The sequence below is a fragment of the Scyliorhinus torazame genome, chromosome 3 (assembly GCF_047496885.1).
Source record: "Scyliorhinus torazame isolate Kashiwa2021f chromosome 3, sScyTor2.1, whole genome shotgun sequence".
Lineage (NCBI taxonomy): Eukaryota > Metazoa > Chordata > Chondrichthyes > Carcharhiniformes > Scyliorhinidae > Scyliorhinus > Scyliorhinus torazame.
Genome location: NC_092709.1, coordinates 234,383,040 through 234,399,606, shown reverse-complemented (window position 1 = coordinate 234,399,606; position 16,567 = coordinate 234,383,040). Strand labels below are relative to the sequence as shown.

The 16,567-nt window shown below is 46.8% G+C and overlaps 1 protein-coding gene across 3 annotated transcripts in view; it reads left to right on the top strand.

The window, feature by feature from the left end:
* Positions 1–1,630: 1,630 nt before the first annotated feature.
* The window catches only part of setd9 (SET domain containing 9), a 36,779-nt gene continuing 21,842 nt past the window's right edge, over positions 1,631–16,567 (top strand). The window contains exons 1-2 of one of the 3 annotated variants that reach the window (XM_072497002.1): positions 1,631–2,231; positions 10,299–10,666. In XM_072497002.1, the coding sequence (XP_072353103.1) occupies positions 2,146–2,231; positions 10,299–10,666 (454 nt within the window). In that variant the 5' untranslated portion in view covers positions 1,631–2,145. The remainder of the gene's footprint in view (positions 2,232–10,298; positions 10,667–16,567) is intronic. The other 2 variants (XM_072497001.1, XM_072497003.1) reach the window with 2 other exon arrangements.

The following is a 16,567-nucleotide window of genomic DNA, read 5'->3' as shown; positions in this document are numbered from 1 at the left end:
ATCCACTGGTGGTGACCTAGATTTTCTGTTCTGCAATGAAATGAAAATCGCTTATTGTCACAAGTAGGCTTCAAATGAAGTTACTGTGAAAAGCCCCTAGTCACCACATTCCGGTGCCTGTTCGGGGAGGCTGGTACGGGAATCACACAGGCCATTTGGGATTTTCCAGAACCTACAACCAGAAAAGAGATTTTAAGATTTCTGGGAATGAGTAGGTTTTATCGTAAATTTGTGCCAAACTTTATCAGTGTTATGGCACCACTAACAGAAGTCTTGAAGAAGAATAAGAAATTTAACTGGACAGTAAACTGCCAAACTGCATACCAACATTTAAAAACGGTTGACGGCGCCACCAAATTATGACAGTTTAAAATGGCTGTGGATGTTAGTGATATTGGTGTGGAGACTGTGTTGTTGCAAGAAAATGAACTTTGAATGAGAAGTCACTGGGAATTTCTCCAGGAAATTAAATTCTCATCAACAGAAGTATTCTATAATTGGTAAAGAGATTTTGAGTTTGGTATTGGCATTCCAACATTGAGATTTACGTTGCCGGTAATACAGCAGAAACAATCTCATACACAGACCATAATCCCCTGATGTTACCGAAGATGTTTTGAAATTTGAACACCCGGGTTGTTTTGATGGGAGTGTTATTTCAACTGTTTAATTTGAAAATCATTCACCTGGTTTGGAGAACATCATTGCTGATGCACTGTCGCGAGTGGAAAAGGATTGACGTAGACCTTATGTGAAAATACTGTGGGGTATATACATACATAAAAATAGAAGCAGGAGGTGGCCATTCTGCCCTTCGAGCATGCTCCGCCATTTATTATCATGGCAGATCATGTCATGGCTGATATTTTATGTTAATACATGCATTTGGATCTTCGAAATGTTAGATAAGGTAGAACTTGTGGTTGAGAAATGAAATTGTCTTTAAATAATAGCGTTTCATTTCTAAAAAAAAAGGTGGGTTGTGTCAAGATTTTTGAAGAAAATGAAGATTTAAAGGGTGCGCAGAAAAAAATGGAGAATGTTTCCAAGGCTGAGGAACTTTAGTTATGTGGATAGATTGAGAAGATGAGATTGTTCTCCTTGGAAAAGTGAAGGTTAAGAGAGGATTTGATGGAGGCATTCAAAATCATGAAGGGTCTTTAGTAGTTTCTTCCACTTCACCAGATGAAAGAGCAGTGCTCCAAAAGCATGTGATTTCAAATAAACCTGTTGGACTTTAACCTGGTGTTGTGAGACTTGTTATTCTTCTTCCACAAAGAGCAGTGCAGACTGGGTCATTGCACATATTCAAGGCCAAGTTCGATTTTTGATTGACAAAGAAGTCAAGGGTTATTTGGGGTTGCGTAGAGAAGTGGAGTTATGGCTACAATCAGATCAACCATGATCTTACTGAATGGTGGAGCAGGCTCAAGTAGGCCTGTTCCCATTTCTTATGACCTTATGGACAGAGTAGATAGAAAGAAACAGTTCCCAATGGTAAAACGATGAAGAACCACACTGATTGAGGATGCTGATTTCAGGCGATTATCAAAAGAAGCAATAGTGACATGATGAAAATGTTCTATGCACAGCAAGTGGTTATGACCTGGAATGCACCATGTGAGAGAGTGCTGGAGGCAGATTTAATCATGGTTTTCAAAAGGAGAATGGGATTGTCATCTGAAGAGAAAAAAATCTGCAGGGCGAAATGGAAAATGCAGAGGAGTGGCACCAGGTGAATTGCTCCATTTTATGAGAAAGAAAAAACAAACAAAAAAAGAGGCACATTTGACCGAAACAACCAGACTAAACCTGGAACTAATAATAACGGTGACATACACCAACGTTAGTGTTCACAGTGACATCAACTGACTCAGTGAAGGAACAGCTCAACACGGATTGAGGAGCTGAACCGGGAAGAGCGGGGGCCGAGCCCGACCTACCCTCCCGGGGAGCCGAGCCTAACCTCCCGGGGAGAGCGGGGGCCGAGTCCGGCCTAACCTCCCGGGGAGAGCGGGGGCCGAGTCCGGCCTAACCTCCCGGGGACCGAGCCGGCCTATTTCCTCCCGGGGAGAACCGGGCCTGTTCCCTCCCTCCAGGGGAGAGCCGTGCGCCTGGCCGGGCTCTGGGCTGTCGGCCGCGGCAATGCTGAAGAAGCTGGTGTTGGGCTGGAATCGCTATAAATACAGGCTGGTGCCCTGGATCGCCCTGAACCTGTGGAAAAACCAAAGGTAAAAACACCAATAAATAACCAACTCAAACTCTGCATCACAAAATAGTCATTACACCCATATTACAACTGTAGAATTAACACTAGAACTGTAATAGTATAGTCAATGCAAAATATTCAACAATTTAATTGAGCAACACAAACTTATTTAAAATACATTTATTACACCATAAATAATAGAGTAAGATATTAATGGAAATAAAATATCAAACAATAGGAACTGAAGATATTAAATAAAGTAACATGCACCAAATGTCTGTGTCGAGTCTCCTCTCTCGGGACTTGTGGGAGGAAACCGGAGCACCCGGAGGAAACCCCACAGACACGGGGAGAACTTGCAGACTCCGCACAGACAGTGACCCAAGCCGGGAATCAAACCTGGGACCCTGGCGATGTGAAGCAACAGTGCTAACCACTGTGTTAACGTGCTGCCCCATTGTACACCAAACACAAAATCTTTTACTAATATAAATTAAAGGAAAAGAAAGATTTCTTCAATTGCCTCATTTTGAACTGGTGGAAAATGTTTAAATCCCAATTCAAAAGTAAACTCTTCCATAAGCACCTCCTTTTCCTTATAGCACTATGTACCAGTAGTTACACTTCCACATTGAAGAACTGGATAGGCTTTGGACCCTCATACACCTTAATCTGGTTAATACTGCTTATTCAGTGTGTATATAAGACCATAAGACATAGGAGCGGAAGTAAGGCCATTCGGCCCATCGAGTCCACTCCACCATTCAATCATGGCTGATTTCAACTCCATTTATCCGCTCTCTCTCCATAGCCCTTAATTCCTCGAGAAATCAAGAATTTATCAACTTCTGTCTTAAAGACACTCAACGTCCCGGCCTCCACCACCCTCCGTGGCAGTGAATTCCACAGACCCACCACTCTCTGGCTGAAGAAATGTCTCCTCATCTCTGTTCTAAAGTGACTCCCTTTTATTCTAAGGCTGTGCCCCCGGGTCCTAGTCTCCCCTGCTAATGGAAACAACTTCCCTACATCCACCCTATCTAAGCCATTCATTATCTTGTAAGTTTCTATTCGATCTCCCCTCAACCTCCTAAACTCCAATGAATATAATCCCAGGATCCTCAGACGTTCATCGTATGTTAGGCCTACTATTCCTGGGATCATACGTGTGAATCTCCGCTGGACCCGCTCCAGTGCCAGTATGTCCTTCCTGAGGTGTGGGGCCCAAAATTGCTCACAGTATTCTAAATGGGGCCTAACTAATGCTTTATAAAGCTTCAGAAGTACATCCCTGCTTTTATATTCCAAGCCTCTTGAGATGAATGACAACATTGCATTTGCTTTCTTAATTACGGACTCAACCTGCAAGTTTATGATACAAAGTAAATCTACAGTAACATTTTCTATAGCTAAATGAGAGGATATGATCTTTTAATAAGTTCATTGTGTAGTGTTTGTTTCTGGAGGAGAGGCGCTGTGCTTTCATTGAACGATACATCAAAGAAGGAGGCTTTTGGGTCTATTGTGCCTATGTTGGCACGTTTGTGTAGCTATCCAATTAATTCCATTCCCTTGCTTTTTCCACATTTTTTTTTGAATGATGTTAATTCTACTCCACTACCCTTTCTGGCTGTGAATTCCAGATCATCACAAATTGCTGTGTAAGAAAATGTTTTCTCGTGTCATCTCAGGTTCCTTTGCTGATCTCATTAAATCTGTACCCTCTTCTACCACTGGAATAGTTTCTCTTTATTCACCCTATCAAAACCATTCATGACTCTAAATATCTCAATTCTAAATAAGGAGAGATGGTGGCATAATGGTAATGTCACTGGACCAGTAATCTAGAGGCCCAGAATAATGCTCTGGGGTCATGGGTTCCAATCCAACCACAGCAGCTGATGAACTTTAAACTCAATTAATAAATATGCAATTTAAAGCGAGTCTCAGTAATGGTGACCATGTTGTATAAAACCCTTCTAGTTCACTAATGCCCTTTAGGGAAGGAAATTTGCCATCCTTACCCAGTCTGGCCTACAATGAGACTCTGGAAACACAGCAATATGGTTGACTGTTGCCTGGTATGGAGGGCATTAGCTATGAGGAGCGAGGTTGAATAAACTTGATTTGTTCTCACTGGAACGATGGAGGTTGAGGGGCGACCTGATAGAGGTCAACAAAATTATGACCTCTATCAGGCCCAGTGTAGGCCCAGTCTGGCCTACAATGAGACTCTGGAAACACAGCAATATGGTTGACTGTTGCCTGGTATGGAGGGCATTAGCTATGAGGAGCGAGGTTGAATAAACTTGATTTGTTCTCACTGGAACGATGGAGGTTGAGGGGCGACCTGATCGAGGTCAACAAAATTATGAGGGGCATAGACAGAGTGGATAGTCAGAGGCTTTTTCCCAGGGTAGAGGGGTCAATTACTAGGGGGCATAGGCTTAAGGTGCAAGAGGCAAGGTTTAGAGGAGATGTATGAGGCAAGTTTTTTTACACAGTGGACAGTGGGTGTCTGGAACTCGCTGCTGGAGGAGGTGGTGGAAGCAGGGACGATAGTGACATTTAAGGGGCATCTTGACAAATACATGAATAGGATGGGAATAGATGGATACGGACCCAGGAAGTGGAGAAGATTTTAGTTTAGACGGGAAGCATGGTCGGCACAGGCTTGGAGGGCCGAAGGGCCTGTTCCTGTGCTGTAGTTTTCTTTGCTCTTGACTCTTAACTGTTCTCTGAAATGGCCCAGCAAGCCACTCAGTTCAAACAAGGGAAGGGCAACAAATGCTGGCCTTGCCAGCAATGATACCCACATCCCATAAAAGAAGAAAAAAATACATCTATCAAATCTCCATTAGTGTCGCCTGTAGCTTAATTTGTAGCACCCTTGCCTATAAATCACAGAGTTTTGAGTTCAAATCCAATTCCAGGACTTGAGCACAAAAATCAAGGCAATTCCAGTGCAGTACCAAGGGGGTGCAGCACAGTCTTTCAAATGAGATGTTAAACCTGTTTGCGTGTTTGGTGGTTGTAAAGGAGCCCATGGCACTAATTTGAAGAGCAGAGAAGTTATCCTTTGTGTCTTGACTAATATTTATCTCTCAATCAACATTACAAAAATAGATCATCTGGTCATTATCGCGTTGCTGTCTTTGGCAGTTTGCTGTGTGCAAAGTGGCATCGTCTTTCCCATGTTACAACAGTGACTACACTTTGAAATATACTTAATTGACTCTAAAACGCTGTGAGGCATCAAGGGCGGGATTCTCCCCCCCCCCCCCACGCCGGGTGAGAGAATTGGCAGGGCACCGTGCTGATCGCACCCCGACCCCCGCACGCGATTCTCCCACACCCCAAAACCAGCGGTGCGCGATTCGTGCCGGGCCGCTCGGAGAATCGTGGCAAACGGCGAGTGCCGATTCTCCGGCCCGGATGGGCCGAGCGGCCGCTACGACACGACAGGTTCCCGCCTGCGCCGGCCACCCCTGGTCGCTGCCGGCGGGAACTCTGCGGGAACGCTGGGAGGTGGCCTGTGGTGGGGGGGGGAGGGGGCTCCTTCACCGGGGGTGGCCTCCGATGGGGTCTGGCCCACGATCGGGGCCCACCGATCGGCAGGCCGGCCCACCCTCCCCCCCCCCCCCCCCCCCCCCCCGGGCCTACCTCCTTCTGCGAGTGGCCCCAGAACACCAGTTCCCCGCGCATGCGGAGGATGGCGCGGCCCAACTGCGCATGCGCGGGTTGGCGCGGCGCCCATTTGCCACTGCGTAAGGACACTGGAGCAGCGTGAACCGCTCCAGCGCCGTGCAGGGGGCCAGAATAGGTCGTGCCCGGGCCCTGTTCGAGCCGTCGTGAAACGCGACAGCATTCACGACGCCGCGGGCACTTGGTCCGCGCCACGGAAAATTGCCCCCCTAGTGTTTGTGAAAAGCGCTGTATATATGCACTTCTTACTTCCTTTTTCCTCTCCTCTAAGCAGGCCAACTCCAGCTTCAGCAGTCTTTTTACATAACTGAAATCCCTCAACTTTGATCCCATTCCATTTCTCTTCTGGACCCTTTCCAAGACCTTCATATGCTTCCTAAAATGCAGTGCCCAGTTTTGGACATAATACTCCAATGGACGGATAGCCAGTGCTTTCTAAAGATTTAGTGTTGTGAGTCACTTTAGAATAGAAGATGCTGGGGTTTTCAGTTTATGTGAGTGACAGCCTGCAAGATTCATGTCCATTAATATGTAAGTACTGAAATTGCTGACAACTGATTGTATCTGCTTGAAACTGCAACCAGAGTCTTTGGGCAGAATTCTCCCAGCACAGTGGGGGAAGGTTCTGTGGCAGGCAGGGTGAGAAAGTCCTGGAAATTGATGTCAGGTTGAGATTCTAAAGTAATCCTGCCCTTTCCGGCTTTCCCCCCCCCCCCCCAAGGCGGTATTGAAGGAGGGCTGTGCCTTTCGGGGAAGTATTTAAGAAATGGTTGAGATTGGTAAAACAATTATGAGGTGTTTTAACCCTGAATCTGCGATCATTTGTAACCCATGCTGTGGTCTCTTGAATTAGAAATACTTGCTTTGACTGAATGGAAACATAATTCAGATGCCTTTTAATTGGTCTGGGAGCCAGAGGTGGATGTGAATTAGTTTTCTCTGCTAAAAAGCAATGACGAAAAAAAAAGCAATGGCCAGGTGTGATGTGGGGAGACTTGGGGTTCCAGACCTGAAATTTGTCTCACCGTTTTAGCAGGGTCTAAGGTAATAAAATTCTGCCCTTAGTTTTATTTGATTGGTCTTATTCCAGGAACATATTATATAGGTCATAGTTAAAAGTAGTTCAGAAAACACCATTCTCAATTTGTAGTTGGCACCTGCAATTGGTCAGTCCTGAATCACAGAATTATTATGACACAGAAGGAGGCCATTTGGTCCATCGTGTCTGCACTGGCTCTCCAAATGCATAGCTTAGTGCCATACCCCTGCCTTTTCCCCATACCCCTGTACATTGTTTCTATTCAAGTAACCATCTAATGCCCTCTTGAATGCCTCGATTGAAACTGCCTCCACCACACTTCCAGGCAGTGTATTCCGGACATCGACCACTCATTGTGTGGGAATGTTTTTTCCTCACATCACATTTGCTTCTTTGCAAATCTGTGCCCCAATATTCTTGATCCTTTTACAAGTGGGAAGAGTTTCTCCCTATCTACTCTCTCCAACCTCCTCATGATTTTGAACATCTCTATCAAATCTCTTAGCCTTCTTCTTTCCAAGGAGAACAGTCCCAACCTCTCTATTCTATCCTCATAACTGAAGTTTCTCATCCCTGGAGCCATTCTTATAAATCTCTTCTGCACTCTCTTCAATGCTTTCACGTCCTTCCTACAGTGTGGCACCCAGAACAGTACACAATTCTACAGCTGAGGTCTAACTGGCATCTTATATAAGCTAGCATAACCTCCTTGCCCTTATTACTAAAGCCCAGAATACCATATGCTTTATTAACTGCTCTCTCCATCTGTCCTGCCACCTTCCGTGATCTATGTGCATATACCGAGGTCCCTCTGCTCCTGCACCTTTTGAAGAATTTTACCCCTTATTCAATATTGTCTCTCCTACCAAAATGCATAACCCCACACTTCTCTGCATTGAACTTCATCTGTCACCTAATTTACCCACTCCACCAACTTGTCTAAGTCCTTTTGAAGTTCTACACTGTCCTCTTCACAGTTTACAATACTTCCAAGTTTTGTGTCATCTTCATTAATATATATCAGGAAAAGCAAGGGTCCCAATACCGACCCCTGGGGAACACCACTACAAACCTTCCTCCAGCCTGAAAAATATCCATTGACCATTACTCTCTGCTTCCTATTACTCAGACAGTTTTGTATCCATGTTGCTCCTGTCCTTTATTCCATGAGCTATAAACTTTTTCACACGTCTGTTGTGTGGCACTGTACCAAATGCCTTCTGAAAGTCCACTAAAAGCATCACCTTCAATGACACTTTCTGTTACCTCCTGAAAAAAACTCCAGCAAGCTAATTAAACACTAGTTCCCCATTGGCTCTTCCTAATTAACCCACGTTTTTCCTTGTGACTACTGACGCTAATTCGAATAATTATTTCCAGAAGCTTGCCCACCACTGGTCTGTAATTACCTTTAATCCCTCAGCCTTGCACCCTGCCTCCATGTGTAAATTCCTTTTTAGGTTCCTAATCGACCCTACTCCTTTTACCACTATTTTATTATTTATATGCCACGGAGGAGCTTGGGAATCCCCTTTATGTTGGCTGCCAGTCTTTACTTATCATCCCTCTTGGTTTATCTAATATGCTTTTTCACCTCTTGGTTCTCAATTGTCAATTTATTTTCTACTTGACACCTGTCATAAACACATTTTTTCTCCCTTATCTTAATTTCTATCTCCTTTTCCATCCCGGGATCTATGGATTTTTTTGACTTATCTTTCCCTTTTAAGGGAATATACCTGGACTGTGCCTGGACCATTTCTGTTTTGAAGGTGGCCGATTGTTGAGCTACAGTTTTTCCTGCCAACCTTTTGTTCCAGTCTAACTGGGCCAGCTCCGTTCCTGCCCCTTTGTAGTCTGCTCTCCCGGAGTTAATTATTTTTACTCTGGATTGCCTATTTTCCTTTTCTATCATCATCCTAAATGTTACAATACAATGATCACTATATCCTACTTGATCTAGTTCGCCCCACCTCAGTTCCAAGAACCGGGTCCAACAGTGCATCCTTTTCTGTTGGACTGGACACACACTGCTGTAGAAAATCTTCCTGAAAACAATCTAGGAAGGTTTGCCCTCTCCATCCTTTACACTACCACTGACCCAAGGCTATATTTGGGTAATTAAAGACCCCCATTAAAACCACTTTATAATGTTTGCATTTCTCTGTAATTTCCCTACATATTTTTCTTCCTCACCCGTCTCACTAGTTGGCATTCTATAGACTACACCAAGCAATGTAATTGCACCCCTTTTGTTTCTTAACACTATCCAAATTTAATAATCTTTATTGTCACAAGTAAGCATACATTAACACTTCAATGAAGTTACTGTGAAAAACCCCAAGTCGCCACATTCCGGCGCCTGTTCAGGTACACAGAGGGAGAATTCAGAATGTCCAATTCACCTAACAGCATGTCTTTCAGGACTTGTGGGAGGAAACCGGAGCAGCCGGAGGAAACCCACGCAGACACGGGGAGAACGTGCAGACTCCACACCGACAGTGACCCAAGCCGAGAATCCAACCTGGGACCCTGGAGCTGTGAAGCAACAGTGCTAACCATTGTGCTACCATGCCGCCCACAATTGATTCGGTCCTTGAATCCTCAGGGACATCCTTTATCGCCAGCATTGCCATTAATACTGCCATCCCTCCCATTTTCATTCCTTTCCTATCTTTTCTGAATACCTTGTACCCAGGGATATTTAACACCCAGTCTTGCCCTTCCTTGAGCCAGGTTTCTGTTATCGCCGCAACATCATAATTCACAATGCAATTTGTGCCTGTAACTCCCCAATCTTATTTACCATACTCCGTGCATTCACATATATGAACAGCAACCCTGATTTAGACAGAATTTTTTTCTCCCTTACTCCAGCTTTACACATTTACTTACTATTCTTTAAACTAGTGCTTTCTGTCCCTCCCAGTATTTTATGCACCCTGGCATTCCTCTCTAATATTTCCTCTTGTTTCCCACACCCCTGTAGAGTTAGTTTAAAGCCCTCCCAATAGCACTAGCAAAACACCCTGCAAGGAACTCAATCCCAGCTCTTATCCGGTCCAACCCATCCGGCTTGTGCAGATGCCATCTTCCCCAGAGCCAGAATTTGATTATTCCCTCTCAGAAGCACAGTGATTGGAAAAAAAAAAATTCTTTCGTGGGCCTCGCAGACTAGACCAGAATTTATTATCCATTCCTAATTGCACTCAAGAAGGTAGTGGTAAGCTGCCTTCTTGAACTGCTGCAGTCTTTGTGGTGTAGGTACACCCACAGTGCTTTTAGGGAGGGAGTTCCAGGACATTCTCAAAGCAGGCAAATAATTATTTTCATTGATTATTACAGGACACTACGATTTGTTTCAGAAGATCCTTTGGATAAAGTTATTTCTGATCAACTGGTTGAGTCATCATTATTGAAGCTATTTCGTATTTTGTTCTTGAGTGATTTGAGCAATCAAGCCGAGTTTCTTAACCTGCTGCCAGAAAATAGCCAATCAAAATACTTCCATATGTTAACTAATTTCCGGTCAATTAAAGAAACTGAGAAAGAAACAAAAGGAAGTGGAATGGATTTGAACCCTCATGAGGCAATGTTTGAAACACTTGGATTCATTATCAATCGAGCCACTAGTTCGCTTTCCTTTGCAGGAAGAGGGGTATTTGTTACAACAGGAAAGGTGCCTAAAGGAACAGTTGTTTGCATGTATCCTGGTACGGAACTCTTTTTTTTACAACTTTTATATCCTGCAATTTTATATGCATAATGTTAAGTTACTGTTTATGATGATGTGACCGCTGTTTTATTCTGTAGATTAGTACTGAGCTACTTCAGATACTGTTTGCTGAAATCATTTGCACTAGTTGCTAGGAGTATGATATTTCACTGCTTTTATCTCCATCTCCCCGCTCCTCCCCTGTACTTGCTTCTATGCCTGTCCACAGGTCATCCCTGCCTCATCCGTTCTGAACCACCTTTGCAATTCCTCCCTACTTGCCAGCTCTCTTGAAATCCCCCCCCCCACCCTTCCTTCTTTAGCCCTGCTCACTGCTGTCCTCTCCTCTCCCAAAGGAAAAACACAATAAAACGGGGAAATAAGAATGTTTTTTCCTCGTTGTCACTTCCCTCTTCCTTATTCCCCCTCAGCTTCCCCTTAACACTTTCTTACCCTTGTTTATCTCTTCCTCACTTCTCTTCTTCCTCCTGGGAGGAAAGGATATGATTACAAACTCAAAAGGTGGTGGAGGGGGACAAATAACATTCAGCAATAGGCTCAGAATGCCTTTCAATAGTGGGGGAGTAAGGTTAACAGAATTTCTTTTAATTTTTTTAAACTTATTTATTTTAAAAAATAAATGTTTTATTAAAGTTTTTCCAATCAGCGTTTTTACATAACAAAAATAGAAATACAGATGGTAATAAAAAATAATCATAGCCCAAAGCTTACAATAAAACTAATTACAAAACAGATTTTTTTTTAACAGAACAAGGTGGGTTTTGTCTCCATGCCCAACTCACATTATATCAACAGTACCCCCCCCCCCCACCTGAACCCCCCCCCCCCCCCCCCCTCCGCCCCAGGATGCTGCTGCTGACACTTACTGCTCCCCTAGAAAGTCAAGGAAAGGTTGCCACCGTCGGGAGAACCCCATCAAGGACCCTCTCAAGACGAACTTTATTCGTTCCAGGCTGAGGAACCCCGCCATGTTGCTCACCCAGGTCTCCACACTCGGGGTTTCGAGTCCCTCCACATTAACAAAATCCGTCTCCGGGCTACCAGGGAGGCAAAGGCCAGTACCTCGGCCTCTTTCGCTTCCTGCACTCCCGGATCCTCCGCCACCCCAAATATAGCGTCCAAAACCCTAGACATCACCCTTGCAAACCCCTGCCAGAATCCTTTAAGCGCCGGGCATGCCCAAAACATTTGGGCATGATTCGCCGGACTCCCTGCACACCTCGGGCACCTGTCCTCCACCCCAAAAAACCTACTCATTCTTGCCGCCGTTATATGCGCCCGATGCACCACATTAAACTGGATTAATCCGAGCCTGGCACATGATGAGGAGGAGTTCACCCTGCCCAGGGCATCGGCCCACAGGCCCTCATCCAGCTCCTCGACCAGCTCCTCCTCCCACTTATCCTTCAACTCCCCCACTGAGGCTTCCTCTACCTCCTGCAGCTCCTGATATATGTCCGAAACCTTCCCCTCCCCTACCCAGATGCCAGACACCACCCTATCCTGGATCCTACGTGGGGGCAGCCGCGAGAATGTCCCCACCTGTTTTCTAAGGAAGTCCCGAACCTGAAGGTACCTGAACGCATTCCCCGGGGGCAGGCCGAACCTCTCCTCCAGCGCCTGCATGCTGGGGAAAACCCCGTCTATAAACAGGTCCCCCATCCTCCTAATACTTGCCCTATACCAGCCTTGGTATCCCCCATCCAACCTACCCGGAGCAAATCTGTGGTTATTCCGTATCGGGGTCCACACCGAGGCCCCCTCCTCTCCCCTGTGTCTCCTCCACTGCCCCCAGATCCTCAGTGCCGTCGTCACCACCGGACTAGTGGTGTATCGCGCCGGCGAGAACGGCAGCGGAGCTGTAACAAGTGCCCCTAGACTGGTGTCTCTACACGACGCCGCCCCCACACCGCCCCCTCCTCCATCATCCATTTCCTGATCATGGCCACATTGGCCGCCCAGTAATAACTGCAGAAGTTCGGCAGAGCCAGTCCCCCCCCCCCCCCCCCACGGGGGGGGGGGGCTATGCTCCAATAATACCCTTTTGACTCACGGGGTTTTATTCGCCCACACAAATCCCTTAACAATCCTATTCACCCGCTTAAAGAAGGACTTGGGGATGAAAATGGGGAGGCACTGAAATACGAAGAGGAACCTGGGGAGAACCGTCATCTTCACAGTCTGCACCCGTCCCGCTAAGGAAAGCGGGAGCATATCCCACATTTTAAACTCTCCCTCCATCTGCTCCACTAGCCGGGTTAAGTTGAGCCTGTGCAGGGCATCCCAGTTCCTGGCCACTTGTATCCCCAAGTACCGAAAGCTCCTCCACTATCCTGAGCGGGAGCTCCCTCAGTCTCTCCTCCTGGCCTCTACCTTGGACCATGAACAGCTCACTCTTCCCCACGTTCAACTTATACCCCGAGAACCTCCCAAAGTCCCCCAGGATCCGCATGACCTCCCCCATCCCCTCTAACGGATCCGCAATATACAACAGCAGGTCATCCGCGTAGAGGGAGACCCGGTGCTCCTCCCCTCTGCGCACCAGCCCCCTCCAATCCCCCGAAGTCCTGAGCGCAATGGCCAACGGCTCAATTGTCAGGGCAAACAGCAATGGGGACAGAGGCCACCCCTGTCTCGTCCCCCGGTGCAGCCTGAAATATTCCAACCTTAGCCGGTTTGTGGACACACTCGCTACCGGGGCCTGATACAGCAGCTTGACCCACCCTATAAATCCCTCCCCAAATCCAAACCTGTCGAGCGCCTCCCACAGATACTCCCACTCCACCCTGTCGAAGGCCTTCTCCGCATCCATCGCAACCACCGCCCCCCCCTCCGAGGGCACCATGATAATATTCAGGAGCCTCCTCACATTCGTGTTCAGCTGCCTGCCCTTAACAAAACCCATCTGGTCCTCCCCAATCACTCCCGGGACACAGTCCTCTATTCTGGTGGCCAGAATTTCTGACAACAGCTTGGCATCTACGTTCAGGAGCGATATCGGCCTGTAGGACCCACACTGAAGTGGATTCTTCTCCTTCTTCAGGATGAGCGAGATCAATGCCTGCAACATTGTCGGAGGGAGAGTCCCTTTCTCCTTTGCCTCATTGAAGGTTCTCAGCAGGAGCGGGCTCAGCAGCTCCGAGAACTTCTTCTAAAATTCTACGGGGAAGCCATCCGGGCCCGGGGCCTTGGACTCTGCATGCCTGCCAGCCCTCTGACTACCTCCTCCAACTCAATCGGGGCCCCCAGTCCCTCCACCCGCTCTGCTCATGAAGTCCGCATCGACCCAGTTCGGGGCATATACATTCACTAACACTACCTGGGCCCCCTTCAGCTTGACACTCACCATTATATACCTGCCCCCCTTGTCCACCACGATGCTCGCCACCTCAAATGCCACTCGTTTACTGACCAAAATGGCCACTCCTCTGGTCTTGGAGTTTAACCCTGAGCGAAACACCTGTCCCACCCATCCTTTCCTCAGCCTCGTCTGGTCAGCGAGCTTTAAGTGCGTCTCTTGCAACATGGCCACTTCCGCCTTCAACCCCTTTAAATGCGAGAACACGCGGGACCACTTGACTGGCCCATTCAGGACCCTCACGTTCCACGTGATCAGCCTGGTCGGGGGGTTGACCCCCCCCCCCCCCCCCCCCCCATCCCGCCGACTAGCCATCTCCCTTTTTCGGCCAGCCGCGTGCCCCCGCCTCCCTCCTCCAGCTTTCCCCCCGGCGGCCTCCCCGCCCGATTCTCCATCCATACCCCTCACCTGGCTCCCCTTCAAGGTTAACAGAATTTGAAAGATGATCAGTTGGGAGGGTGCTGGAAGAGAGTTATCAAATCCTGCAATTGATTGGGGGTGGGGTTTTCAATCACCAGAAAGTCTGACAGTTTTGGTGGGGTGAGGGGAGGAGGGTGGTGGTGGCAAAGACTGCCATTTCTTTGTTAAGGGAGGATTGCAACCCAAGAACATCCTGGTAGATGCAGGGCTGAAAAAACATTTTGGAGGGTGGTGCAGCATCAAGAGGAAAAGTGTGAGGTTGTTTGCGGAGTGCCTGTCACAAACTGCACTGCATTGAAGGCAGTGGCGACACAGTGGCTTCACAGCAGGTGGGGCAGGTTTGGGGAAGGGGTATTCAGCTGAAATCTGAGTCATAATTGGTGTGGAACCATGCGCAGGCTGATGTTTGCACATTAGATCTTCAGGTGTCTGGGGTGGAATGAATTATTAGATATTGGGGTTGAGGGGTGGCACGTGGCACAATGGTTAGCACTGCTGCCTACAGCGCTGAGGACCCGGGTTCGATCCCGGTCCTGGGTCACTGTCTGAGTGGAGTTTGTACATTCTCCCCGTATCTACGTGGGTCTCACCCCCACAACCCAAAGATGTGCAGGCTAGGTGGATTGACCATGCTAAATTGCCCCTTGATTGGAAAAAAATAATTTGGTATTCTAAATTTTAAAAAGAGAAAAAAATGTATTGGGTGTAATGTTTCTGATTGGGAGTGTAATTCTGGGTTTAGTCACTGACCGGAAGCCTAAGGCAGTCGGTGACTCGAAGGGCTGGATTCTCCGATTCTGCGGCTATTACCAGAGGATGTGTCTGGTCTGAAGACCAAAAAGTCGGCGCCACCCCCGCACCGATGCTTCGCCTAGTGGGGGGCCAGCAGCCGCGCCACGTAAAGCCCTTACCTGCCGATACGGACGCAGAATGGCCGGGTCCATGGCCGTACAGCATGGCGACCCAGCCTGCCAAATACTGCTCCCCTGTAACCCCGCCTCGCCACCTCCGGACCACCCCCCAGCCCCCACTGAAGACCCCCGTGCCAGCAGAACAGCTCCCTCTCCCGACTGTGGCGATGCTGAACACGGTCCGCAGCCGTCACGCCAGGTTCACGAACGTTGAGAGGACCCGTGTCCCACGCTGTCGGGAAGTCGGTGACGTCCTGAGGCCGTCCCAATGGCGTGTGGCGTACTCCTCGAGTACGCCGTTTGAGGGGGCGGAGCATCCAAAAAATGGCACTGCCCCTGATTTTGGCGTAAAAAGGGATTCTACGGCCGATCGCCGAACACGATTTCGCCGTCAGCAATCAGTGAATCCTGCCCATAATTTCTAGATGGCAGAAGTCGTCACATGTTTCCACAAAGTTATTCTGCAGTACCACCCAGTGGAATTCTAAAGCAACTGCATGCTTAGACACATGCTGACTTTATGACCAAAAATACCCATGTACTGAGATTGCAGCTTTTGTTACTTGATAGATTTTTAATATTTTTAATATTATATGTAGCAATCACAGTCTCACCGACAGCAGAAGAGATACAGTAGATAAATGTTGACACTTTCAACATGGGGTTCTTATTGACAAAGCCAAACAGGAGTTCTCATTGTATTTTGAGACTGACTGTTGTAACTCACTCAGTATTTTCTGCGGGTATTCATATATTATATCTTGTTATATTTATATTATTTTAGTTTTATATCATGGAGTTCTGAGGGAACTTTGGTCCATTCTTTTACTTTTGCAGTGTTACAGTATATATATATATATATATATATATATATATATATTTAAAAAACACACATACGAACAGTATTCATTATTAATCAGCTCTGGATTATAACTCATTGGTTCTGAATTATAATGGAACATCTTGGGCATCTGTGTTCACTATGATATTTGCTGATGGGACATGCAGACCGCAAATTTGTGCTGTCATTGTTTGCTAAGTCTCAACAACTGTTGCTCTCAGGGTTTTAAATCTATTTATATGTTTGAAGGTTTATATCTTGATTAAAAACTTCCCTGTGAACTCCATGGTGTACAAAAATGATGGCATTGAAGAGTGGTTTCAGTGTAGTCATTTTGGATTTTAGTTG